Source organism: Varroa jacobsoni, unplaced genomic scaffold, assembly GCF_002532875.2.
Source record: "Varroa jacobsoni isolate VJ856 unplaced genomic scaffold, vjacob_1.0 scaffold_1414, whole genome shotgun sequence".
Taxonomy (NCBI): Eukaryota; Metazoa; Arthropoda; class Arachnida; order Mesostigmata; family Varroidae; genus Varroa; species Varroa jacobsoni.
In genome coordinates this window covers 73,817-101,789 of record NW_019214316.1, presented here as the reverse complement: position 1 = coordinate 101,789, position 27,973 = coordinate 73,817, and the positions used below count along the sequence as shown (strand labels likewise).

The 27,973-nt window shown below is 39.7% G+C and overlaps 1 protein-coding gene across 13 annotated transcripts; it reads right to left on the bottom strand.

Annotated features, from left to right (window-relative positions):
• LOC111269794 (MFS-type transporter SLC18B1) lies at positions 1-27,909 on the bottom strand. Of its 13 annotated transcripts, XM_022849625.2 has the most exons (20): positions 27,468-27,909; positions 27,330-27,384; positions 27,008-27,064; positions 25,632-25,699; positions 17,069-17,150; positions 9,360-9,502; positions 8,829-8,884; positions 8,477-8,572; positions 7,901-7,977; positions 5,265-5,412; positions 4,668-4,736; positions 3,966-4,053; positions 3,553-3,605; positions 3,028-3,210; positions 2,639-2,730; positions 2,285-2,380; positions 1,998-2,075; positions 1,734-1,827; positions 1,510-1,596; positions 1-1,149 (listed from the first exon to the last, which is right to left on the bottom strand). In XM_022849625.2, exons 6-20 carry the CDS (start codon positions 9,466-9,468, stop codon positions 1,018-1,020), a joined length of 1,458 nt encoding a protein of 485 aa, XP_022705360.1. In that variant the 5' UTR covers positions 9,469-9,502; positions 17,069-17,150; positions 25,632-25,699; positions 27,008-27,064; positions 27,330-27,384; positions 27,468-27,909; the 3' UTR covers positions 1-1,017. The 13 variants fall into 13 exon arrangements, with proteins under 13 accessions (XP_022705360.1, XP_022705356.1, XP_022705357.1 ...); XM_022849621.2 differs by having other exon boundaries at positions 27,008-27,384; XM_022849622.2 differs by lacking the exon at positions 17,069-17,150 and having other exon boundaries at positions 27,008-27,384.
• Positions 27,910-27,973: the final 64 nt, after the last annotated feature.

The following is a 27,973-nucleotide window of genomic DNA, read 5'->3' as shown; positions in this document are numbered from 1 at the left end:
TTTATCGAACTGTTTGGGTTTGGTTGAAATAAAGTGCATCATTTTTTATTCGAGCAATTTCTAGTGTTTTCTTCACGGCTTGAACGATTCTAGCCTTATTTAAGCGTAGTTCAAAAGCCCTAGCTCAAATATGTCTATATAGCTATATGCGAAACAATATGATTTTGCGTTGAAGATATGTATTGGCCGAAATATGACCCTCTGTGTTCTCTTCGATAAAAAAAAGTTGCAACTATGAATCGTATGACCGTAACGAGCCTCGCGTTGTGCATACATAGAGTTTTTCTAAAGTATATTTCTAAAGCATAACGTAAGATGTTAGCCGTTGCAAAATTCTGGGTCTTTGTCTGTGTAGTCAAGATGGCTCCGTTTTTGCACGGTGTCATTGCTCTCCTAAACCGGTTATTTATGCGGTACAGAACAGTGTCTAATGGGTTAATCGTCTGTCCCGTACCGACATCGTGTTAGCAGCTGTAAGTATAGAACAAGATCGAGTCGCACGCAAACAGATAATATATTTACTGGCGTTCTTTCTTCGAACAAAACATCTAGAATCTGTACTTACCTGTGTACCCTACCTTACTTTGAATTAAGCCGCCAAACAGACAAATAATGCCTAATCTAACCTTCGCTAGCTCCATTATCCTTCTAGGTTCTGCGCATCGGTGCTGACTTTAACAAAATATGAGTATAGGTCACACTGGCGAACAACCCCCAACACGTGTGCTTGAAGCCTACTCCAGCTTAATAGCTTGACCTTTCTTGGGTGCAGAGTTGCGCAAATCTCGCTGAAATGTACGCTCTACCGTTCTAGCTGTTCCATCTTATTGGGATTGTATCAGCTAATTATGAAAAATAATTAACGTGACATGAGTTACGAGGTAAAGTCTATACAGTGAATATTTGGTGAAGTTTTATATGAGCTTTTCGTGAGTTGAAAGTCTTAGAAATGAGGTCGTTCCGGAGAGGGAACGCTTACGATGGCTTTGGCTGATCCTCATTCTATCTAAATGCTTTTTAAAGATGTGTCATCTCCATCGCCGGATTGTCATGTCCAGAGTCTCTGCCGTTGTCGTAATTTGGCGGCGCACCGGCAATTGCAGGTACAGAATTTGCCTCTTCGACGCCCACTTTTTGAGTAGTTGAAGGCTAACAGAAGCAAACGAACAGAAGAGTACTTAAGAGACCCTCTTCGAAAAGTTTACCATATGAATGTAATGTTCAATAATTATTATCTGCTTATAACTAGGATATTTAAAAAGATACTAGGTTGAAGAAAGCAGTCTCCTAATCAATTTATAAGATTATTCACACTAAGATAACTTTTCCATACGAGATCCATTAGTTTAGTAATACTTATCTTGTTATAAAAAAAATTGCTTTCTTTCTTTATGCCGGCAGTGACATTTCAAACAGTAATAATAACGGATTCAATTTCCAAGTACCAGGATTAATCGGTTTTGGGCCTGGAAACGTTTAAATAGGAAAGCTTTTCTGTGGAAATCTGACCTTCGAAGCAGGCGGCTTCAGATGTTCTTCACGGAGGTCGATACCAGCGATGCGATCTCGGATTACGCTCAGTAAAATCAATAGCAGCTGTAAAGTACGCCATCGATTGATTCAATATTTTATTGGTACAATGAATTACATTAATCAACGGGATGTGTCGCATCCAGCTTGTGTCGACTAAAAAAAGCTTGTCGAAGTACTTCTGATGAGCTCCCCATACTTACCCCAACAGCAAGTATAAAAGCAATCCATCCTGTTGAATACTCGTAGCTTTCGAGATCGAGAAGGATTCCACCGATGATAGGTCCCGCAAAGCCACTGAAAGCATTCCAGTAAAGAATAAAATAGGTAGCTTCATAAAGACACCATCAAAACCATTTTTTCTAGATAGTGTACTTAAAATACACAAAGGAAGCATACATTGCTAACCTCGAATGGCGCAATTTTTTAAAATTGTATATTGTAAACACTAGATTTCAAGCTCTTACCCAAGTGATAAAGCCGATGAGAATATTCCCGCTAGAAGAGCGTACGTGCCGAAGTCATTGTCGAATCCCCGCGTTTGGCTGTACAGTTATAAAAACAAATGAAAAATACTATTCAGTTCGATAGAGTTTGGCTGTCGATGGAAGTGCACGAGGTAACGCTACGCTTCGTCTTTATGGCCCGTGTAAGCCTCGCCATTTTGTCATGCATCATATCTGTACGTGGACACCAGAGTTGTCCTTGGTAATTTTTCCTTATGCTTAATGATAACCTTTGGGTGATTACTTACGTGAGGAACATGAGAGTATGCATAAAACTGCATACGTATATCGCACCGTCTCCAAAACCTATAAAGGCCTGTGCCACCAGCACGATCCATAGTTGACTGTAATTTTGAGCGACAAGGAACTTGTGGCATTTGTGTGATCATGCATGCATCCTACCGTACATAAATTTCTGGTCATATATCTATCATATAATTATTTAATTCTCATTAAATATATGAAATATACTCATATTAATTATGAGGATAGAGTAATTTCTATTTAGTTCAGAATCGAATGTGCAAGCGGTCATCAAACTCTAAATAATTCGGATTTACTTCTGCTATTTATATGCCGACATTAACTATTTTTAAACTTACGCTTCGAAATTTAACCACGGTACTGGACCAAGGATCAGCAGGCCAAAGAGCGCTACTACACCGCCAAAGAGAACAAAATACCTGCCATCCGCCTGTCAATGAAGATTAGCCAAAACTGGTGAAAATGAATACCTTATGATTTGCCATTTTGAGAGAGCTATAGTTAGGTTAAGCCCCATAAGAAAATCTACGTTTTGTTAAGGGCAAGTTGTTGTCTTACATCTATAATTTGTCGTTAAAGAATATTATCTTACGAAAAAATGTAATACTCTGGTTACCTGAATTAAGTGACTAACATACATTTGCCAACGATTCACTGAATGTATTTATCGTGTTATTAATCACACTAGATATTTGATAAAATAACAAATAAATTACTCCCTACGAACCACTCTGCGGCAGAAGGCGCCCCATGTGATACTGCAAATTGCGTAAATGCCCCCAGGCACGATAAAACAGGCTCCTTTCGCACTCTCGCCTAGGCCAAACTTTCCCAGTTGGATGGACAAGGTCGCCTCATTGAAACTGATAAGAATAAAGCACACCACAACCATAAAATAGTTCAGAATCACCTGTGAAAAACGATTACATAAAAAAACATCATGTTATCTCATATTCATCTTACATGTTTTTAGGTAGGTAGGTAGGTTCAGGTGCAGCTAATTACGGAACCTCACGAATGCCTAGAGAATCTAGATGCACGCGAATTAGCTCGGCGAACGGGGTGGACGTCCGAAAAAACACAGATGCCCTAAGAATGATTTCGAAAAATCTAAAACGTAATGTCGCGTAAATCGTTTCATCTTGTGAGATATGCTGATAGATTTTCTAAATATTAGTAGTCGATTTTTGGGTGTCTAAATAATCGTTTATCTAATCGTTCTAGGTATTTGAGGAAATCGCCATTGTGCTACCTGTGGAATGTACAGGTCTTTGAGGCCTTTTTCGGGTGTTTTGTCTTGCGATTCTGAAAGAGAGTTCAGGACAAATAGGCAAAATAAATATTATAAACTAAATAATCTTGTAAGCATGTAAGATTTCACTGTGAGTGCTTCCTCGATTACGGTCAATATCAAAAACTAGATTCGAAACATGTGCGGTATTGATGTAATGACTACGCGCTGCGTTTATATAAGGCACTGTGCAAAAAAAATCTCACACGAAGCATAATAGACCCCCATTCATTTGTTTTTTAGCCAGTATATAACGGCGTTATGCCTTCTTGATACTTATCGTATTTAGTGCTTGAACGTATATAGCATATAAAGGTGCAAAAGCCTCTTTCGCGTCTCAATAAAACCTTAACAGTAGCGGTCTAAGGTCTCACTTAGTTCAGGCAAGAACGCTAGCGTAATAAAGGCGAACAGAATTGTGCAGGTGCCAAATAGCGCAAAAGGCAAGGTGTATCCACCAAGCTTCATACGTAGGCAGATCCGTAGAAACAAACAAAGAATAGCCAGCGGTGTATCCAGATGACAACATCGAATTAGGAATCAAGCGTTGGCGTTATTGCGCCCCCGAGTGAATGGTTCGTCACCGATGTCACGAATAGCAGCGCCACAGCCGTCGATTGCGGAACATGTCGCAGGTTACAATCCGAGGGGGAAATGGGAAAAATAGAGGAAGAACAAATAGATCAAAAAATAAAAACAAGTCAGGCGATACACATAATCGCACGTGTATATATGATTGGTGTTAATTCGTTGTTGATAGCTTCGTAATCTTTTTTTTTTTTTTTTTTTTTTGAAAACGATGGAAATACTTGACGAAGTAGCTTAGTAGTATAGATATTCATATGGGCATTCCAGATCTCTCTGCTAACTGCAAAGCATTTTAATAAAAACGAAAAGAACGACTCCATAATCAATATACTATTCGAAGTTCCTTCGGCCTAGTCTGAAGAACGCCGCTTGGATCCAAATTCAAGTGAACACTTAGTTAACTGAGCCTGAATGCTTTTCAAGAATCCTAGCAGGACGCTATTCGACGCTCAAAGCGAGCAGAGAACTACCGCACCTTCTATACTTACATCGAAGAGGCTTCCTCCAAGCGTTGGGCCAGTTATGATCCCGAGGCCGAAAATGGTCTCAATTAATGGCTAGAAAATGATCACAGCATACGTTATCCTAATGAATTTTTTTTGTTTATATATATATGTATATATATATGTTGTTAACGCTACTAACAGTGGCGATCTATGAAGCATTTTCAGCACACGAGATCCATATGGTAATGCTCTACTTCACGGCTTAGGCAACAAATAGAGCGCGTGTATGGATCATTAGACCCCCATTTTGGGTATAATTCAAGTAGTGTTTTTCGTTTAGTATATAAACATACTTCGATAATTAGCGGCCTGATTTTGATACGGGTCTCTAGGTGCGCATATCGTGCACCAGAAACAATCAGACACAAAACGAAGTACGAAAAAGCGTTTCATCAATTACCACAAGCACTACTGGGTGCTGGATACACCGCAGTGGTTCTAGCAGATCTCCATCATAATAATCGCGTAAGGCATTGTTGACGATTCACTGTCGTTAGCAATAGATTAACGTGGTAAGAGCAGTAATTATTTACGCTTCTAATATATATATATTTGTTGAGAGAACTTAAAGTAACTCACGACGAAAAAGTGCACTTTTTCGGAAAATTCAGAAGAGGCTATAGCGTAGTAGCATGTGATGGATGCGAAAGAACCAATTGCTTCAATAAACCGAATTAGAACGCTAAGCGCGAAAAACCACTTCGAATCATTAACGTACTGAAGACTTCTGCAATAGTTGAAAAACAAACAAAGAAAAAACTGATAGTTTGACAAATTTTAGCGTGTCGTACTTATGAGTCGAGCCATGGAAAGCTGTTGTGCTATGGACATATTTCGTAGTCGACTCGTATAACACCTCAACTATGAAACATTGTCATGCAAGTTTAAATACGTTAAAAACGTTAGGTCCTGCTGGCGCACTCTGTTTTCAAAACCCGAGGCCCCTCTCTTGAAAAGACGCATGACACAAGGCCAGTTGTCGAAACGGCTGCCGACTTCGGGGTCAGATATTAGCGCGGTCTCCTCTTATGAAGCTTGCCTTTTTTTTGCGACCAAAAAAAGCTACGAAACAAGTCAGAAAATTGTGTCTCAGGAAATATCAGCCTTTTGTATCGAACAGTGAACCTCAATGAACCAATTTCGTCGAGTCGATAAATTTATTCAGTATATTAGCAGCGTGGAGGTTGTACTACTCTAAACCAGCCTCATTCCCAGCATTTTTGAATAGAGCACAAATATTATATATATATATATTAGCCAACGTTTTTTATATAACAATAGTCGCCTGGAAGAATCGTTTTTGGACTTTTTTCGTGATTTAGACATTTCTCGTAGTTACAAAGGCCATAAAACGCTACGGCGCAGCGGATGCTTTTTGGTGAAATCAATCTTGGTTAATTCCAGCTTCTTCTATATGCATTGTATATCATGAGTATTTTTTACACCTTTAATTTTACAACTTAAATCGAAGTCCATGTCAAGTTTGTTTTGTTTAAGTTGACGCCTAACATGCTCAACCCCCAAAGTGGCTACAAGATTTGCAGCTGCAATAAATAGAGAAAAAAGAAAACTTGTTGTGAAATAACCAGGAGGACGTTATGGGCAAGACCAGTACATCTTTTCGACTTTTTTACATCATAAACTAAAATATATTACAAAAAAATACGCTTTTCTACGTCACTCGCACCTAACATTTGAAACTGTGAAGCACTGCGTTCGATATCGTTGCTAGAATCAGATTCTACTTTATCCAGAAGACCCAGCGCCTCCAGCACGTCTAGAGGCAAAATAAGATATCGTTTCTCAGCTGACCTTAGCACTTATTCAATAGGAGCCGGTAGTGGTGACTTCCGCTGTACTAGATCGTAAGAGCACTCACGTATAGAAAAAAATCAGAAACACTAAATAATACATGTCTACACGTTCGTATTGGTTGTACCCTTTTGTCGAAACCGATTTTTTGTGTCGAACCGTTATATTTGCACTCTTATGTTATTCCTCGACGCCAAGATAACGCAAACAATTAGCACTGGGAGATACTGCAATCTAATTCCTCTGGCTCAATTCTTACTTAAGTTTACTGTCTACTACAACTTGTAAAAGTTTGAGACGCAATTTAAACGAGTTGAGACACATACGTATTTCTTACCACATTAGCTTGTAAGATTGACTTATTTTCTATGTTCGGGTAATCCCAAAACTACACAAACTTCTATACGTAATATGCGTATTTGTCAGTCAGCGTTCCGGCCTCGTCGGCCGATCATCAATATGCCCAAAAATTGTTGTTTCATTCCACGAAACTTTGTGACCCCATAATTGACCAAGCGAGCTCTCAGAGAAATATCGTACAGAAAAATTATATCGGGTTGCACGGCGGATTCTGTGAACAGGTGACCGCCTGACTGTGTCTTGGACGATGGTCCGCTTTATCGGCAATCCGAACCATGTGAGCACGCTTTCTACTTTGTTTAGCCGTTTAGCGTCATGCATGAGGAGGCAAAATGGTTGACGAATGATAGATTACCCTATCTAAAATTCTCAGTGAGAAACTAACGGCAGAACATTAAACTTTACGGTTAGCATGACGCAGTAGAACGTTGAGGGGCATCCCCGAAAGACGTGTTTCGTCTGTCGCAAGTACAACGAAACGTTTACCCCGACAAGAAGAGTTATTCATGCATCAAATTGTTGTTTGACAAACCATCATGCGATTGGTAAGAATTGATGCCAATTGCTCGTGTTCTCAATGACACGTGACTGTCATCTTGTGACTTTTCCTTACAGGAAAAGACCCATTATAAAAAGAAGTATGATAAATGTTCTTTCCCTTTCAACTCACACGGAGTGAACGATTCTATGGAACAGAAATTCTGTCCCTTTTCATTTTGGGCTCACAGTTCAGAACACATAAGAAATTGACGTTGATGAATTAGTGTAGATGGAACAATCGTCCATACTATCGCTTGAATCACGTAAATACTCTATCGATATATCTGTTTTGATTGTCTAATATTATCGTCATTAAGCAAAAACGAGAATACGATTAGGACAAGAAGATGTACGTTTCATTCTATATAAGGACAATTGGCCTAGATGAACTGACTATCGATTAGAACGGTATTGGTATTTACAATGCTATCATTATCTACGTTGCGTTTTCGGCCCAAGTTTAAGTTTTGTCTTTATGTGTTTCGAGTACGACCGCTACTCACCCCATCATAATAAGAAAAATCCCGTCGATTAGCATTCCGCAGATGAGCATCGTCTTTGGTTTTACTTTCATTAATAACTGCAACGCCGTATATCCAAAAAAAAGAAAAAGTTTATAGAACAGTTACATAATAACGTACTTTGTCAGAAGGATATACTCGGCCAATATGGTTAACTTGAAAAGTACTATATTTATTCAGCTCTTCATTGTTTCTTCAATGGCTACCTCTTAGATTGATTCGTGGACGATTTAACCGTTGTGATTACAAGAATGGCATTGAAGACGATGCGTGCTTAATTTATTGCACAGTTTATTACATGTACTTAGTAAAATATTTTGCCGATATCCTTCAAAGCACGATGTCGTTACATTATGTACTGGCTTTTATCATTACGTTGTTGTACTGCTGTGACCTTGAGAAGTGGGGCTGATTCATGAACTGCTAGGTAGATGTTCACTGTTTGAGGTGAGAAGACCCGTAAGTTCCCCAGTTTATATGTAACTACACTAACTCGCCACGCGATACGTTACGTCACGTTAGTCGTGTACTTTTCTATTTTTTTACGATAGTTCTTACCAGTTTTCCACAAATAGGACTGAAAATAAACCCAACAAATGGATAGGTTCCGAAGACGATGCCAAATTGTGTCGCAGAGTTTCCTTTGCTTTGTGCCTGGGGGATAAAGTGCATAATGATCTCATTATTTAATTTTTGTCAAAAAGACTTTATCCCGAACCACTGATACTATTGTTCATGACACGTACAAAATATGACGTCTTTAGTTGCACTGCTTTCAAATCAAATTTCATTCTTTCTTTGCCGGTTCAGAATACGAAGTGCAGCGCCAAATACGATGGTTAGTCTTCGGTGAAGTATTTCGTTCGAACCTATTCATAGTAAGCGAGCGCCTTCGAAAAATACGGCTTACCTCATCAGGGAAGAACGGAGCCATCAGAGCATAGCACGAGCTTTCAAGTAGCGTTCCTTTACACAAACAGATTAGATAAGTTAGATTCAATTGCCCAGCTTGTGTTTTCTATTGTCTTGCTTTTTTATAGCTCCGTTAATGTATGTAACGCAGCAAACGTCCGTTGGGTAGCTGGTAAAAATGTATCTATCTACTTATACTGGAGCTTGGTGCTCTGGTTGCGTACGTGACAAATGTCGCTTAAAATATCGAGTGCTGATCTTCATTCGAATAATCCGCGAAATAATAAGCCTCGGAAACGTGGCCGCTTACGATTTTAGGGGACAGGATCCGACATAAAGCCGGAAGGCAATATGGCTAAGTGTGGGTTGGTCGTAGCGAGGTAACTAGGTTAGTGGCAATGAGCAACAGTGCCAATGTCCCAGCAGAATGAGTGAGCGAGACGGGAACGTTAATGCAATGTACCTGTATAGATACGATTGCGATATCTGAAAACATAAATTCACTAATGAGAACCGCAACCCCTCATACCAATGACAAGTATTGTAAGAATGATTCTGCGTCTTCTTGTCCACACGATACCGAGGGTGCCGGGTTTACGGAGCTCTCCGTAATTGTCCATTTGGTTGAGATCGGCCATTCTCAGTTATTGTACCTCTGAGGCACTTCTTCACCTGGAAATACAAATGCCAAGATATAACTCATTTATTTTATTTGGCACCAATGGCTGGACGAGCCCTAGGCTATAAGGCCCCACGCTTCCTACCCTCGTCAGCGTTGCTTTCTAGACCGTAAGTACTCCGCCTGTTACCAGCGTTAGTTGAATTCGCTTTTTACTACTGCACTTGATTGACACGTCTGCTTTTGTACTCATTGATGTTAAAACACGCACAAAGGGTTAACAATCGCTTTTAAGTTGTTCAGAGATCTGGCAGAGCTATAGATATCCTCAGATCTATGATTCCATAAGGCTTCATCATTTGCGACACTGTAAAAAAATCAGGGAATCAATTTGATCGTTAAAATCGCGTTAAAAAATGCGACTGGTCTGTTCATTGTTGCCAATCGTTCAACCACTCTAACTGTTATCACAGCTGAAAAAGTATTTTCCAACGTCTCAATGGGCAATTTGCTGAATTGATTGAATTAAGCAGACATAACACGATGGCCATTAAAAAGAGCGGAAATGTATTTTGTACATCTGGAGCTTTGTTATCAGACGTGTTCCGTTTTTGTCATCAAAAGCATTTTTATTTGTTCTATTTTTTGCTTTCTTACTATTTAGTTCTACTGTTCCTATCTAGTCTACTATACCGATAGTAGGCTTTGTTTGTGTCTTGTTTAGTTATGATAAAGTGATTTGGTTATTACCGTTGGTGAAGTTATGGTGAAAGAATACCGATTAAAAATTGCGGATTTATCCTTTTCATCATTTAATTGGTCATGCGTCCTTGTAACCATTTTCCTGACTGTCGATGCAAAAACGTGTTGGTATCGTTTCGTAGCAAGGCGGGTTACTTAATAAACAATCACAGAGACAACGATTTGACAGATCGATTAAGGTAAAAATGCTACTACGGTGCCGCAATGCAAAATAATCGTCAATAACACCAAAGAAGAACTCGAAACTGATATTATTACCGTTATAAGAAAAGCCGCTGCGAAAAGCAAGTCCTGCACAAAAAATATCGCCATGCAAACAATGAACCTAATGGAAAAAATCTAGGCTCAAGTTTCACTGGGGGATGAGGGGGGCAAAACACCTGAGCTATACAGTTCAACCTTCCTTTAAGTGTATCCTACAGAACTCGTTGAACAACATTATTAATTTAGTTTCGCTAGAACGGGTCGTACTGTGCTCACTCTATTGTGTACAATGTATTATATTAACTCTACGATCGTATTGAAATGAGTCTTCAGCTAAGATCAGCTAAGATCAGTATAGCAATGCGGAGGCAAATTTGTTCGAGTAGTTTTGCCATCCATCCATCCATCCATCCATCCGTCCATCGAGACTGAATCAACAAGACCGACACCCCCTCTTGCAAGGAATGCGACGACGCGCGACTCGTTTCGGTCACGCACAAAGATTCATTTTGGTCGTTTGATCACCATCCTAAACTAAACGTCTTATAAATCCCAGCGGTGATCGCTAAGCGAACGAAAAATTCCCCGTCGTTATTCTAGCTCTTTCCAAGAAATGAGTGTTGCCTACAATTACTCTGGCACCTGAATGCGAAGTGAATTAATACGACAATAATAATATAAATGCTCGTTATAATTTCTATTGAAAATCAACGACTGTGTCCTTGTAGGTCCTCAGTAGGTGCCAAAACAGGTAGGTGTTTGATCGTAAAGTCGGTGCGATTATACCTGTAGTTGGTTACCTTGCGCTGCTGCTCCGGCCAACGTGGTTCTAGCAGCTGTTCAATGAAGTCGCCGGTGCGCATCTGCACTCATTTCGAAAAAAAGACGTCAATAGTTCTGTAAAAGCAATCTTGACAATATGCATCGGCAATGACGATGAACCACCCCATCAGTACCATCGTTAATGATACCGTTGCTGCTGTCATTTTCAACGGCCATCGCTTTTGTTAAACACGTTTTACCCGCGACAGTCGGTCCAAAGGCGGTGGCGAAATTCTGAAATTAGTTGCATTGTAGCATTCGTCCGTCTACTATAATGCTATAAATCTAGTTACTCTCCTCGACAACGCCGGCGGAAGTAATAAAACGTAACAATTTGGCACTAATGGGCAACCAAAAGTCACGCAACGACTCCCACACTGAGACGCCATAAAATGACTAGGAAGATCGATAGTGATTAGCGTCAGGAAGACTCACTTCTGCTGAATAAAGTAGCGACTCAAAAACAATCTACATAGCGAATAAACTAAGGATTTGCCCACGATCAGGGCACAGCGGGTTATAAATAGCGGTGTTGACTCCTGCACAACAATCACGACGGCGTACTACGGAAGAAATACTGAATGGAGGGGTTTCGTGGGTCGAAACTCGGCAATCCTTTTTCTTTTTGAGTAGTCCAAGTACTTAGTATCAGTTTCTCCACGATCTAGCTGCGACGGCAACGAACTCAGCTAGAGGAGACTAAAGAACGACTAGTTATTTTTGTCGAGGCTTACAATTACAAAGCTCATTTATTCAGCATTGCTAGTTGTGGTGAAATAATTCATATGTGCAAGTTGATAACCGCATCAGAACGAGTGTATAAAATTATCAAAACACCTTGCGTCATGTAAATAATATGAGTCTTGTTAAGGGTGTAAAATTAATATCAGAAATTTGTGCTGAACATGATATCAAGAGATAACAATGATATCTGTCCTAACTGCTCCGCATCTGGAACAACTACATATATCGTCAACCTCGTAGAAGCCTGATTTCCTGCAGGCTCTATAATAAAGCTCCTCCAGTGCAAAACGAGCAACTACGTCTTTGTTTACCTGGTTCGTTTTTTGTTATGCGTTGTCCTCATCGCGTCCAAGCGGTCGCGTGGCTACGATAAGAACAACACCGTCCACGAGCAAGAGTATCTTCAAGTTTGGAAACCAGCCAACATAGTAGGGCTCTTTATGGAATACAGAAGGGATAATGGAGCAGGAAGATGCCGAATTCTAACAAACACCGAAAAATATTACGGCGGAATTCTAAATGAAGTAGAAAAAACCTATGAGAAGAAGTAAAGGACAAAATAAGGATAAATAGCAAAATATATAGAAGCAAAAAATTGTCAACATCCCAAATAGCCCATTGGATAAGGTTCTTATGGCAGTAAAACGGATTAAAACTGGGAAAGACTATGGAGGAACATTTTTCCGGTTGCACTCACCGAAATTCTCTTCAAAAAGTTCCCCGACAGTGCACCTACGTTGATCTAAATGACCTGTGAAGGGCAGTATTTTCAAGCCGATAGAAAAGAAGGAAGAAGTCCTTATCCCTAAACAAGGGTATTTCGACGTCCGATTCGCGCGTCAGCGACTCTTGCGAAAGGTTTCGAAGCTATAATAAACCAACGCCTGCATTATTATACTGATGTATTTACAGTAATCAAAATAAACTCCCAAACGAAGTTAGAGGCAACGAAGTATAACAGAGATCTGGGGTAGGTAGCGAGGCTGAACGTCAAAACGTATTCAACAGCCCGCCGTGGAAAACTATTTGTTTTTCGTGACGCTTGTCACGCTATGTCATCCGACTTTTCATAGCGTATTTCATTAGCCCAATTTTTAATTATTCAGTCGACCGAAGCGTCTGTAATGGCAAATCGAAATTCCCTTTAACGGCTAGAATCCTGCAGGATCCATGCTAGGCTTTTTAGCTAGGTCTGATACGATAGGTCAGTGAAGGTGCACCATCAAGCCTACACAGATAAAATTACAATAAAAGCTAGGGCTCAACAAGCAAGACACCATCTCAGATCGCAATGTGGGTACAACAATGCGGCCTGAAGTGAGCATTCCTGAAGAGCAAGGCCTTCTCATAGAAAACGAGCAGTGCTTACACGGCATCTGCATGGTTTGAGAAGCCAGAAATAGACCTGCGAGTATGGCCTTAGCACGCGATGCAAGAACCACTGCGCAGCAGATATTAACATTAGCCATGGCCATGTCTACGAAAGCATTTATGCTACAGTGGAGCATCGATAAGGCACAACTTGAGCATCATCATCATCTACGATTATAACGGAGTCGCAATATATCCATTCATATGGTCACATCAATACATTGTTTTTCTTAGTTCAATTTCCTTTGGTATTTTAAACATGGCCCAAATAGAGACATAATGTTTGGAATCAATTTTGAATAGATATCTTAGAAAAATCTTACCATAAATAGGTATATTTAATTACGATTAGAATTAAAAACAATTAAATCCTCGAAATTCTACTGTGAATGTTTGTATTAAGTGTATATAGATTATTAGTCAGGTTTTACTGGTTTAAGGACAACTAATATTGACTGGGTAGGATGCGTTTATTTTTATTGGACTGTCGATGGATGATTCTTTACGCTGATCGTTTCCAATGTCGTCATCATTATGGGCTTATCATGATACACTGATTTTGAGTAAATTTAAAAAAAAAAAAAAAAAAAAACTCTAATCATATAGAAATGGAACAGTCCCAACAATTGTATCTGAACAATCTAAACCTGACCTTTTTGGTGAGCTGTTAACGTTTACCAGAGATGTGGAATGTGTGTTTTTTTTTTAGTCGACTCGTTAAGACATACATCGAAAGCCAGAGTAAACGCTTTCTCATCCGTATACTGAAACGACCACACGAGCTCTTTACGAAAAGCCCTTTTGCAAGCGTGTGCGAGTAAAAATGAAAAAAAAATAAGCACATATTCCCATATAGAAAATGCCTATACACAACAGTTAATTAGGACGGATTAAGGCCTCCTTCTTAAACACATATCATCAAAAATGAAGTCACTGAGTCGTAAGTGTGAACAAAATTTTCATGAAGCGTCACTGTCTGTTTACAAAAGTGAGCTAGATTTCGTCAGTATAAATTAACGCGTTGAAGTCCATGAGGAGGTTGTTTTTGTCGATTTCATGTTTTAATACTGCGTGGCTTATTTTTACTGACATTTAATGTCAGTTACGAAGAATAACTATCGTCTCAGTTTCTATAACGGAAACCAGCAATAAACTCCGTTGTAAATTATTTAGTATCTGTAATGATGAAACTGACGGATGTTCTACAGAACGGAGCGATTGGACTTTTCATTCTAGAAAAAAACAAATTCGGATTATAACAGTTTATATCTCGATATTAATAAACATCACCGCACATTTTGTTTTTTGCTTTTCTGCTTCGTTAGAAACCACCCGAACCATTCTAGAAATAGAAATAGAAATAATACGTAGTAGAATAGCTATCACGTTTACGTCCTGAACAGAAAGTGAAGCAAAACAGTGGTCCTTATCACGCCTAAATAGACCTTAAGTGATCCTGTCCGGATTCTACCGGTTGCTACCGGGTATTAATGGAAAACCAACCAGAATAAAGCCATTAATGATTTCCTTGTTGTTTTATAATAGAAAAAAAAAACTACCAAGTACTGATTCTATTGTTTTTTTAATGCATGTCATTTAGACAGCGCGGCCCTTTATCTTTTCAACAATTTGCTCACCAACTTTCCAATTGAATGCCTCTTTGCTTGGAGGCCAGAGACTAGCTAATAAAATTACGCTCCGGGGGGCTAACGCCGACAGAAATCGCTGCCACATTGAGGTAACAGAAGTAGGCTCAAAATGTCACGATATCACGGTAGCGTTCCAGAACACTGGTCGTTCTATGGACGAATTCGGGCAAAGAGAAGGTCCAAAGAATAGCAAAGGCCAGGCCAATACCATGACACTCTGTCGTCCCTCATAGCAGCCTTCACATTTGGTAACATTGCGGGCCTTGTTGTTCCCAATGTCACTATCATCGCTGTTTTTACTGTAACCGTCGTAACATAATTTTCTATTGTTATTGCAATGATCATGTGCGCTCAAAATAATATACCAAAACGAATCTTTTTCCTTCCAGATCAGTTGTAATAACGAGCTATATCGTCATTTCACTAACAATGTAAAAATCTAACTGTTATGTAAAAAGATGTTATAGCATAGCCAAAACACGTTACCCATTGAAGCTGTTAAATGAGTCTGCCATGTTTTGTATAACTATGTACTTCAACTACTTGACACTTACTATACACCGTCTCATTCGGTTCAAATACTGCAACACACAGAAAATTAGTTAGAGTGACGACGGCGATTGGACCATCAATGTTGTGATAAACATTCTCCAGTATATTTTTTTTTCATTCAATCTACTTAATTGTTAATTAATTCTACTTAATTGTTAAGCCCATGTCTGTTATAAGAAATCAACGCCCACCTATGCGAGCCACCTAGAAATGTATATCTAAATAGATCTTGTTTAGGAAACTATTTTACTACTTCTGTAACACGTCCCTGTTGGCGCAAGACTAAATTATCGAAGCTGATTAGAAAACAAATAATAATTACAGTGATTTATGGCGAAATTTTAAAAATACTATTGCTACTTCCAGTAATGAACTCGTTGGGTGCCAATAAAAGTTTCCTTCAGACCTATGATGTGGCTCGTAGCTACTCGGACCACCCGTATCCACTTCATAATATACTGGATCTTAAAAATAAACCTCATTTATTTAACTATAATTTACCCGGACGAGTTTGGTGAAAGCATTAAAATTAGGCGAAAGACAATTCGTAACTCTGCAAGATCCTTTCCGCGCTCAATGCAAGACTTTATCAGACAACTAACTGAATATCCTGCGACAAGTCTCTGACCACAAACTAGACCGCGATACATCGACTTCGAAAGATAGAACTGAATTAGAATCGGTACAAGTCATCTGCCGGCTATTTTGAATTTCAAAAGCTACTGATAGGGGGCGATAATAACAAAACGAATACTAGCAGAAGTCACCCGCGTGCGTTCGAAGCTCGTCCTCGTCGCTAGTGACGTACCTGAAGACAGCTACCCGTATTGATCATGCTTTGCAGAACGAAAGACCCGTTGTCGCCTCATGCTAAAGACCAGTACCGTTTGATGCATATCTCAGATATTGAAGTATCCAATGGCATTTGTGCAAGCCAGGCGAAGCGCAACGGAAGTAAATAAACTACGACATGAGATATCGCTGCCTCTCTTTCTACTTCATCCTACACCGAGGAACTACTGTTCGTTTCATCGTCATGCATTTAAACAGTTAAGTGCCGCTTCAAGCGGCGGGCTCCCAGCAAAGAAACAATGTGAGTCCATGTTCGGATTTAAGCCTAGGTTACCGTATCCGTAGGTTCAGTAAGCAGACACGCTGGGCGCTTGAAACAAACAGGCCGCGTGTCTATCTATGATATAAGCGTTACCGATTACGCCGTAACGTAATCAGGCAAGATCTTGGCTATTTAGGAAAGATCATTTGTTGACGTCAATCTCGTTGCCCGGCTCTTCGGGCACATGGTCGTGTACCCATGCTATGCAGTCACAATGGCTAACGACTTCCTGCAAGCGTTATCTCGAAAGATCTTATATTGTAAACTAGCCGTAACGCGGACAAGAGGCCGATGGAAAGCAAAATATAGGTTAATGGCACTTGACGATCGTAGCGTAATCTATATTTTTCCTTTTAATATGGGAGAGACTTAGTGAGACTTCTATATGTTTACTGTTATACCTTTTCCCTCCACTAGTTCCTGTGTTCGATGTCCACCGCGATTCCACGAATGTTCATAAAGACGCTCGCGGGCATTCATTTCCTACAGCCAAAAGTAAAGATCAACGGGAACACCGAAAGCCAACTCTCAATAAATTGAAACTCTCAAAAAATAAACGTAACTTTTCACTTTTTTTTCCCCCAACTAGCTCTCAATTTGCAACTTATAAATTTTTAACCTGTCAGTTATAAATAACTTGACATTTACGCACATACAAATTGTTACATTCACATACGCATACGCATACACATACATACAAATTACAAACAGAAGGTAGTTAAACGTTACAAAATTTCGGATGGTATTTTTTGACGAGCGAGCTTTTGAGAATCCTTTCTAATGCAAATCTTTCCTTTAATAATGGTCAGATCAGTGGTAAAATCTGACACAATTTCCCTTTCGCAGTAAAGTTAATAGCTATCATTTCACTGACCAGAGATCCAAAGGAAATGTTATCCTTAAACAGTTCATTGTTAGCCATCTCGTAGATTATCTTACTAATAACGAGCCTAAATAATAATAATGAGATATCAAAAGGGCATTCATAGGCATACGGCTTATCTCTACGGATTAAGGGTAAGGGATACATTTAAAGTAACACCTTGTTGGTTACACCTAAACTTTAGTAACTGAGAGTTTTATTACACATTATATACAGCCTGATAAAGACTACCATCTTTCTAATAGAGAGTTATTCTCCGTTTTATTCTATAGATTAACAATGTTATGTCAGAAGGTATCACACGTACAAATACGCTGTTGACAGGATTTTTCAAATGGCGCAATATTTCTATTGCTCCCTATGTAAGTATTCAGAATTTACTTAATTCACACTATATAAATGATCTAGTAATTATGAATTGCTGATTCAGCGCGCGACACCAAAGCGATCGTTACCCCCCTAACTTTAACTTTGAAATTCGTTTTACAGATATTCATGATTAAGTCAAAGCTCTTTTTCTCTGTATAGGTCTGTTCATTGTTTTGTAGTAGAACATTGAAAATCTTTCCTTATCGTTTCTAAAAATCTTATTTTGAGCAAAACCATACGGCGCGACGTAGAGGAGGCGTGAGCACGACTTATCAGCAAATCGTTTAACCGTAGACCTCACGACCTGGCCAGGCATTCATTGTATCCTCCACAAGAAACTGGATACGAATTGTCATATGTGTGGATTATATCCACCTTACGTCAACAAAGAAAGGAGCTCTTCAGTGAACCTTCCCGCTCCAGAACAAGCAGAATGCTACGTCAATGGTCATTCGTATAGTACAAGTACGACACACGAACGTATCGGTAAACGTCAAAGGTCTTGCTGGAATTTTACCGTAATGCTGCATGTCTTCGTATTGCGTCTTCGGCATGACATGCATATTTGTTATCCGTTCCCTTCGAGCAAGCGATTGCTGGGTTGCTCCTGGCGCCACTCGCAACGGCGCGCAACCGGCCTCATATTCAACCATATTGCTGGGGTGTAGGGGCAAACGGAAACTTCTACTCTATTGTTGGTTCATAGCTATCCTGACATCACAGCGTAGAGTTTTATTGCCGGTTTTTCCTTGTCAGTTTGCTCATCGTAGGCAAGAAAAATGCTCCAATCGCATCAAAGTTTTGCTTCTAGTCAGTAGTTCGTTCTGTCTGTCTGAATACAGCGATACTCCTTCTCATAGCCGCGATTCGGTCCGAATCGTCTTTGATGCCTTGTCCCATTGAGCTGCTACTGTCACAGAGGTCGGTGCCTGTTTCCGGCCAAAAACAATCTCTATTTTAATGTGTCTCTGACTCACGTTTAACGTGAAAATTTTGGCCGATTCTCACGGTCTCGACATTGTCAGCTTGTCGTTTTCAATAAAGTTGCGTACATACTCATAACAACTGATATCTTAGGTCATACTCAGAATTGTCAGCCGTAATGGCTTGCAGAAGTGCACGTACGCTAACTTAATGTTTCTGTAAAAAACATGGCTTGTAAACATGTACTGTTATCTATGTAAGGGTAGACAAATCCCATTGGGTAATAATAATAAAATTTGAAGACTATTCGCTGGCTAGGATGTGCATGAAAGAATTCTAGTCTATCTATTGACACATACGCAGTTCAGTATAGAATACAGTAGACGAGTCTCTTAACAACATTCTTCGAACTTGTCGATGTGGTGTTTACTTCTGGAGTACGGCTTTTTTTTTTTTTTAAATAAAACACGTTTCCGTAAGAAAGAGAGGTGTCCGTTTACGGCAACTCTGTAATTATTTGCAGCGCTCATAGATGACTGGTTTTCTTCAGCAGAGTATCGATCATCAATTTAATCTCGACTCTTCCGAGGTGAAATCTAACCGTGTGTCCATGTCGCACTTCGTGTACTCATTTATCTCCTTTGGTGGCATTCTTAGTTTACTATTCATTGTTTAACGGTAAAAATGGAAAAGATATTCTTATATCGTTTGACAAATGTATACTTAATTTCTTCACATATGATGATCTTATTGTCTTCTCAGCGATAGGTGGGAGTAAATGATACTTTCCCACACGTGTACAGGCCCACCAGCCATAGTCGATTTACTACAGATTTTTACGTTTTCGTTTAGAAGCTAATGCGGCTTTCTAGTTCTGACAGATCGTAATGGTCTCAGCACACAAAAACATCGTGCCTTTTCGCAGGGAGTTTTTAGAGGCGAAACGGTTTGTGCGTTCATTTGGCAGAGAGAGCCAAAGAAGAATGTTCGATCTTCAGTGCAAACACCATATCTATCGTGAGGTGAAATAGATTAAATTAGATTTGCATCGTTTGTAGAGGTTTCGGCATTGAAAGACATCAGCTCTTATAGAAATCGTAGCATGTCACTCTTTAATCTTTCTCTATTTTCAGGAGAAAAAAAGCTACCTTCGGTGTTTGATTAAATCCAACTATGTAACAGCTTGATGTGCTACAATCTTACTGCGCAAGACTGTATAAGAGATCTTATAAACCTAGTACCTCTCAGATAGATTCTTTCTGACGGCATGGAACGAAACGCTCTGGTTATCACAGAAACGGGTTATTTCGTCAAAGTTTGTCTACAACACAAACGGCAGTGAGGCGACTATATTCACTTAAAATTTCTACCCTGATACAGTTGGATACAAAGTTTTATCTCATCTCTTTTTCGAATTAATTAAATCCGAGACGATTTCATCAAAAATTACAGGAAGTACCCCCTGTTGTCATATTTTCTCCCTGTCTCCAAAGATGATCACATTTACTTTCACATTGTCGCCTTTAATACGCTCACAGATACCAACGTTACACCCTTTTTCGCCTGTCTAAACACCTCCATTACCAAAACGAAGGAAGGCAGACACGACCAAAGCTTAGCATTCATTAGCACTTTCCTGTGTCTCATATGTTATTATAATCTTCCTAGCCGTTCGCGACGCCAATCAGCCACAAGAAAGAAAATCGACAAGATGTCTTCCTTCTTCTTAGTTTCGAACAATTCACGAATTTTCAACCGGTCGCAAGCGTCAGTCCGACGCTGCGCGTTGTTTGACGAACACTCGACGGACTCAACCGACGGAGTGTATTCATTGTACGTTCATGCGGCAATTTCCGGGTATCGCGCAGACCGGGAACTGACCAGTTAACAGAAAGCAAACAAACGTTTCTTTAGGATTCCCGGAAAGCGACGGCGACACGCCAGTGGCTAGCGTACACTTGGCGACAGAAATGACCACTTGCCAGAAAACGTGGCGCGGCCCAGCGCGCGATAAAGGTTAGAGCTGCTCATGCTGAAAAGCGTCGTCCGTTGAAAACTGTCTGATCCTTGGGGCACCCCAACGACGCCGCCATAGTTGACTCTATAGTCGCTGTTCCATGAGGGTCTGCATCAAACCACAGAGGACGTAAACAGAACAAGATTTCGCACTATACACCTTACATTGTCACTCTCATCTCAGATCTTTTCAGGTCTTGCTCGATCGTTTGGTATCATCGAATCAACAGTAACATGCATATATTTCACTTTATATTATACTTCAGACATCAATAGTAAAAGTTGACGACGGTCGCTGTGAGCGTTACCCAAGTTACTTTGAATAGTATTTAACTATTCGCACGACGGTATCTCTCAAATTCCTACTAAAACCTTTCAACGACCTTTACAAACTTCGCCGTCAAATCCGATAGAGGCTTGATTACGAGACACATTGCTTCAGAATCAATTTACGAAAGTCTAAAGGAATTTTGCCAACCATGATGAGTATCTCATTGTTTAATGTTTCAATTATCTATGGGCTACGTACATTTAGAGTATAACCCATTGTTTTGCGAGGCCTAAAAAGCCACGATTGACGAGTGCATGTTACAATAACGAAAATTGCGTAAGTTGTTATTTTCATATCGCCGCTTCTTAACGGTAGACAACTATGTCAAATTAGTAACATAAGTTGGTTGGTGCTGCTGCTGCTGCTGCTGCCTCGAGTAAAGAGCAAAATGGCCGGATCTATTCGCTGCCATTGTAATGAAGTAAACTATGGTTGTATTCATTTACGCGTCTCGATGGTCGTCACGGAAGACAGCTCAGCTGGGGACGGTTACCTGGTCGTCAATCTATAATAGCAGGTCTATTCTCCGCTAATCAATATACCATTAGCGCAACTAATGGAAATAGGCACGCTTTACCCACCACACATAGTTGGTATATTTCTGTATATGCTATTTCTGGGTAGCGGAGTCGAAAAGTTACTGAATGTTTTATTTACAGCTATGCATAGTGGCGGGAAGAGGCGGGCGTGTGCATAGGGCAGTTGAGGAATATTATGAATGGAGCTGTTTGCTTTCATCGGCCAAAGTTGAGCTAACGGTCAAGGGGCATCTGTAGTGCATTTTTCGATTCTTGACTTGCTTCATATCCATGATACAGTTCTAGTAGGCATAAGGACACATGAAGTAATCTAGGTTCGAATAAACTTCTAAAGCAATGCGGTAAGATCTGAAACATATATTTATTTACGTTTCATGTTTCCTCTTCGAACCTCGTTATCAAGTAAATACGTACGTTCGACTGGTGCACGCTTCATGTTCAAGGTACGCGTTGCGTTTTTTAGTACTCTGAATTTCTTCTGCCAACAAACTCTGTCAAATCTCATAAGCGCACAAAGGAACGTTTGCCATTCATTATCCGTTCGGGTGGAGAGCTAAGTTCATTTTTCTAATCCACACGCAGAACGTTCGGCAATGTACATGAAAGAATTAATAATTCGCTAACTTAGATTATACCCCCGTCTCGCTAAATCACCCAGTTTTAGATAACCGTGACGTGATTATAGGCGGACTACACGTCGTAGCAGCGCAAACAGCTAGACTTACACGCTAAGCATAGTTTTATGAATTTTAACTACACCAAGATGTACATATTTTCATTAGATTATCGCTATCCGATCAATAATGGAATTAACTCATTCTTGCCTGTTGTGTTCTATCTACTTGTTTCTCATATTCCAGCTGGTCGTCTGCCAGTGTATCATCAGTAAAAGGAACACAGCGAAACGTTTCATAAACAAGCCACTACGCACGCTTCCCGTCCCAGAATTTTCATGTAAACCAATGTGCCGCCTGAATTTCTGAGATGGAACCATAAATTTCCCTAGGGCCATATCATGACCACGAACAGGGTTCTATCTTACCGGGCGAAAGAAAAGGCCACATGCGCCACTAATAGAATGAAGCCACGTGCAGATGAATTACGCAAACTGACGTACCGGCGCCAAAAACAGCGTTTTGCTATCATTCGCGTCCGTTTTATGCCGCTATCGGTTATGAGCTGTTCGCAAATAACGATTGACGATTAAATGAAAAGCTTCTGCGGCCGGACTGGGTGCTACCCCTGCTTGACGAATCGCCAGTGGCGGCGCGTTTACCTGAGTTTGTCAAATCTTCGAAGCTCAGTGCCGACCAAGCGAAGGGAGGGTGACCGTAGCGAATGTTTCCTGACCGGTTCCGATCGAAGCGACGGTATTTCGTCTCTTTGCCGAAATCCCGCTTTACGCCTATGTTTTCTTGATTCGTAGTCGTAATAGTGTTATTTCGGCAGCAGTGAGTAGAGAAAAGTACGGGCGGATTCGGGCAGGGATATCGCGTGGAAGTGGCTCGATCCAGATATCATTAGACTAACTATCCGGCCGGCTGGCTGGCACAACAGCGCCAATAAATAGTACTTTATCACAGTTTAGAATAATCGTCTCGCTCAAAGTCGCAGTCGGTATAATCCAACCTGCGCGTGTAGCATACCGCTCGTTCGATGTAATACTGGACCTTTTCTCTATACGCTCGTTAAATGAATGGAATTTGCGTTCATTTTTAGATTTATATATATATATATATGTATATATGACTAACAATGTATAATAATGATTCTATGATGAGTGTGGGCCATAAATATAGACAAATGACACCTACGGACGATCCAGAACGGGTAAATGCGGAAAATAGGGGAAACTATATGTGTTAACTTTTACTAGCTCTATCGTAGGCACACTAACGCAAGCGTTTGTCTAAATCACATGCTTCATAGAATAGCACGAAGCGCTAATATAACATATCGTTAGTAATTCAGTACCGAAACAAAAACAAGAGTGTTACACTAGTGGTCTCAATAACGGAAATATCACCATTTGTTAGATTAAAATAGAGGTTAGGCGATGGTGCTAAACGCATCAGGTACGTTGTCAAATGCTAAAGTGATAGTTAGCGATAGAGTATGAATGTCGATACATTTAATTAAAACTGAACAGGGTCTGGTAACAAATGAAGATTTCCCCGGAATCTATTAGAAAATCCGCTCTAACGATGCTCATGATTTTTTTTTTTGTTCATATCACAAATAAAGTTAAAGTAGCAAAAAAAAAATTCGTGCGTTGAAAATATTATAGACAAACAGAAACGACTAGCAGTAGATAACTCATGGTATATTTCATCTGAATAGTATTACTTCCTTTATGTTTTTCGAGATCATCTCACAGAAGCTGCGCTTTTATTTTCACTTCATTAATTAGCACGGCATGTCCATTGACACTGCTTAGTAAAAGAGGGTGGCTAATGACCGCAACGTCTCGAATTTTTAGAACCTATAATAGTTACCCTTTCTCAGTTGTGGCTTAGGTCAATGTTTGGTCTTACATGATCATGGCCAAACAAACGACGCTGCGTGGGTCTACGACACGGTCAAATCAACCGAGCAACAAGCAAATGCTCTGTAACACTTCATCCTATGCCTTAAGACCGGGGGCCAGATAACGTTGCTTTGATGGAAAAGTATACCGTCATTCTTGTCAACATTAATTTCTGTTTTTCCTCTCATATTTAGTTATCTAGACATAAAACAATATTTTATGGCGCTGCTGGTAAGTAACGCCTCGTGCGAATTCCTTTCTGTCGCAGCTGTGAGCAATGATCAGTTTTTAGCTGGTAATGGGTCGTGGCCCTACGATATGTTAGAACATTGTGACTTAGAAGCAAGAGACAGTGTGTGATAGCCAAGCGCACACTTTGACATTAGGGTCAATGAAGGGTTTCTTCGATGCTTTCTGGCGTCAACTAGTTTTCCCCTGTTTTTTTTTTCGTTGTTTTTCTTGCGCTATTTCCTCTTGCTTGAAGCAATACATTTAAGCGCTAAACGAGTTAGATCCACTTTAAAGCCGACGGTGACATATATGTATGCATAAACAGATATAAAACTTGATTCGCTTCAGACAAGAAGGTAGGATTATACAAGCCATACTGTATATTACGTCAATACATGAAAAAGGATATATTTCAAGATATACAGTCAACGAAGGAAAATACAGCACTTAATGTTCATATATTTGTGGTGTCTCTAGCTTGTTCATAACATATAAACAGAATATGACGCACAATTTGTATCTATTCATTTGAAGCCTGCTCCTTTGGTCCTATTTTAAGATACAAAGTGTTTTTAGAAAAATCTTCTAATTAGTCATACGTCCATATTATATCCGTCTTTCCTTTTCTGTCTCATTAGTGCGATAAATTTTATGCAGTATTTGCGTATATAGTTGCGTTTTATCATTTTCTAGTTCTAATTGGCCTTTAACACAATGATAATCAACACACTGTTAAATTTTAATGTATCTGAAAGACTGATTATTCTGCCATATGTCAGGATCAGTTGGCGCATGGCGTCATACTGGCAATTTTTTGCTATTCAGCTGATAAACTGACTAAGCTTCTGAGTACGAAGACTTTAAATCTTTGATTTGTATCTTACCTTGTTTACATATACAATAATAACACGTGCAAAAAAACGATGACTTGCCATACTGTTGTTAACAAGACATAATTGAAACAAAGGCAAAAAAGCAACGATATTTCATCCGATAGTCTGACATCGGTCGGTACATTTCCTAACTAGATAGTTTTTGGCCGATTTCAAACGAAATATTTCAAATTCTATTAATTGAAGGCGCGGTGGCGTCTTATTCGAAGATATGGCAGTACGATGATGCGAACTTGTTAACAAAGACTTACCATTTAATTATAAGATCTTGATAATCGTCCAGAGGGTATGTAGCCGTACCTCGTGTGTATTAAACGACCTGCCGTAATAATTATAGTGGAAACATGATTCAAAATGGAAGTACATAATCAGTTATAGAAAAAGTTATAGGAAAGTGATAAAATCTGAAGGGAAGGCGATACTGCTTAGCCGAAGACGGTGGGGAAATTTGGGTCAAAGGAAATGCCCCATGGCAACCCACAGGTATGCTTCAACAATCATATTTGAACGAATCATATCGACATATGATTCTGGATATATTATTTCTGCATGAATACTTGTTTCTTTTATCGAATCGCACATCGATGGTATATTCACAGATCTTTAAATTGATTGTCACATATGATAAGGTACGAAGTTTTTAGATTATCGAAATTTAAACATCCTTCATTGATTTAACCGCACTTATCTTCGGTGTATGATTCTGTAGGTAGTGAGATCGTTATATATCTCGGGATCACAGCAGCGGTAGTGGCAGTGGCAGTAGTAACAGCAATAAAGTGCCCCAAAATAGCTCACCCAGACAACACGCAACAATCGTGAAGAATTCTCAAAAAAAAAGATAAAAAATGGAGCAAGAAGTGTTGATTTTGGATAGTTCATTATCTTTTACTCCCGATTAATTTTTTTCGCGGCGTGCAATGAGATTCGATCTATTTACACGACCGAAGTTTGTTTCCTGAACGAACAGCGGCAGGCAGAACTGTTGGAGATTGGATATATTATTTGTCACAAAATATTGCGAGAAAGATGAAAGAGTAGTACTCGAACACTTGATTTCGAATGATGAGTAGAAATAAAAGAACGAAAATACTGATCGTTAGCGTGACCGATAACGTCTGGGTTTACAAATGGCAATTTTCTGTTTAACTGTGATCGTGTACGCTGACCAAGTTGATGGCAAAGTTTATAAGACATAAATGATAGAAGAGGGTAATGAAACTAAGTTAATGATCTTATCATACCAGGGAGTTACCATTTAATCCAAATAAACTTGCTACGGAGTACAATAAAATAAAAAGAAATGCAACACAAAGTACTATTATACGGGTTTCATTTGAATTTATATAATATTTATTAGACTTGAGCAATGTATTCAATGGTAATGAAAGGCGAGTAAGAACTGCCGTGAAGTTAAGAAGAAAGGACAACAATTAAAATAATAATAATAATAGTAAATAGCATTGAAATCGTTTGGCCGATATCCTGCAAGACAACAAACGTCCTCTGAACTGTTTACAAACCGCTATGACGCATTGGCAAGACTAAAAAAAAAAAAAAAGACTAAACTGGATCATCTTGTATAATCAATTCAGCGGCGAAGTCACCTAATTTTAATTACACCCACCTGGTTTATACGGTTGTTCTGGACCAATTCTCGTACCGCGAGGTTACTTTTCACTCCCTTCAAAGACAATTTATTTAGACAAAGAAAATTGGAGGATACACGATTTCAATCCTTTGGACATCTGAACAGCATGCTTAGTGGTTAGCGTATGGCATCAAAGCGATAGAAGCCCATCAGTGCTGGACATCACATGAAAATGCCTCTCTACGCGTAAGTACTGTCCAGAAAAAGGTTAACCTCAAAAAAGGCATATACATGATCTTGTCGAAGCAGCATTTTAACACTTCCGTAATTGGATTCACTGTCGCATATTTGCACGCACCTTTGATACGGATCCGAGTTACGAACTGTCACCCATTGCTGAAGGGTTGCTGGCCCTGAAAGTTATTGAGAGGTATCAGTCAAGCCCGCCAATTTTTCGTAAGATACCTATTGTAGGCTACTGATAATTATCAAGTACCTATTGCGCGTAAAATTTAACGATGATGCAGGTGCACTCAATATCACATCCGTACTTCGCTTAATTCAGCTAGATCAACTCGTGAGTTACGCATGTGCCTTCGAATGATGTCACTCGAACGAACTCGAAGGCGGCCCCTTCTTGCATTGGCAAGAGGATTTGCATCCTGACGTTTTCGCGGGGCATAAGTGCATCGTTTTCTCTAATCTCAACACTTCACCATCTGCCTACCATAAAGGCGCTTCTCTTCTTTACGTATGTCAACAACAGTGAAGCACAGTATATGTCACGGTGCAAATCAGCTTGATCGTTGGTCGATACGGTTTGAGGGGTGAGCCAACTTGTGGTTTTGCTTCTCAAATTGAGCGAAATCGGTATGCGAGAGCGAGGGCAAAATAACGTAAAGCAGAAGGAAGCCAAGTTCGAGAGGCTCTTGATGCTCCCATTGTGGCTTTTACCATTCCGGCTGTTGTGACCGCCGCCGTTTCATGTTTCTTCACGCGGAA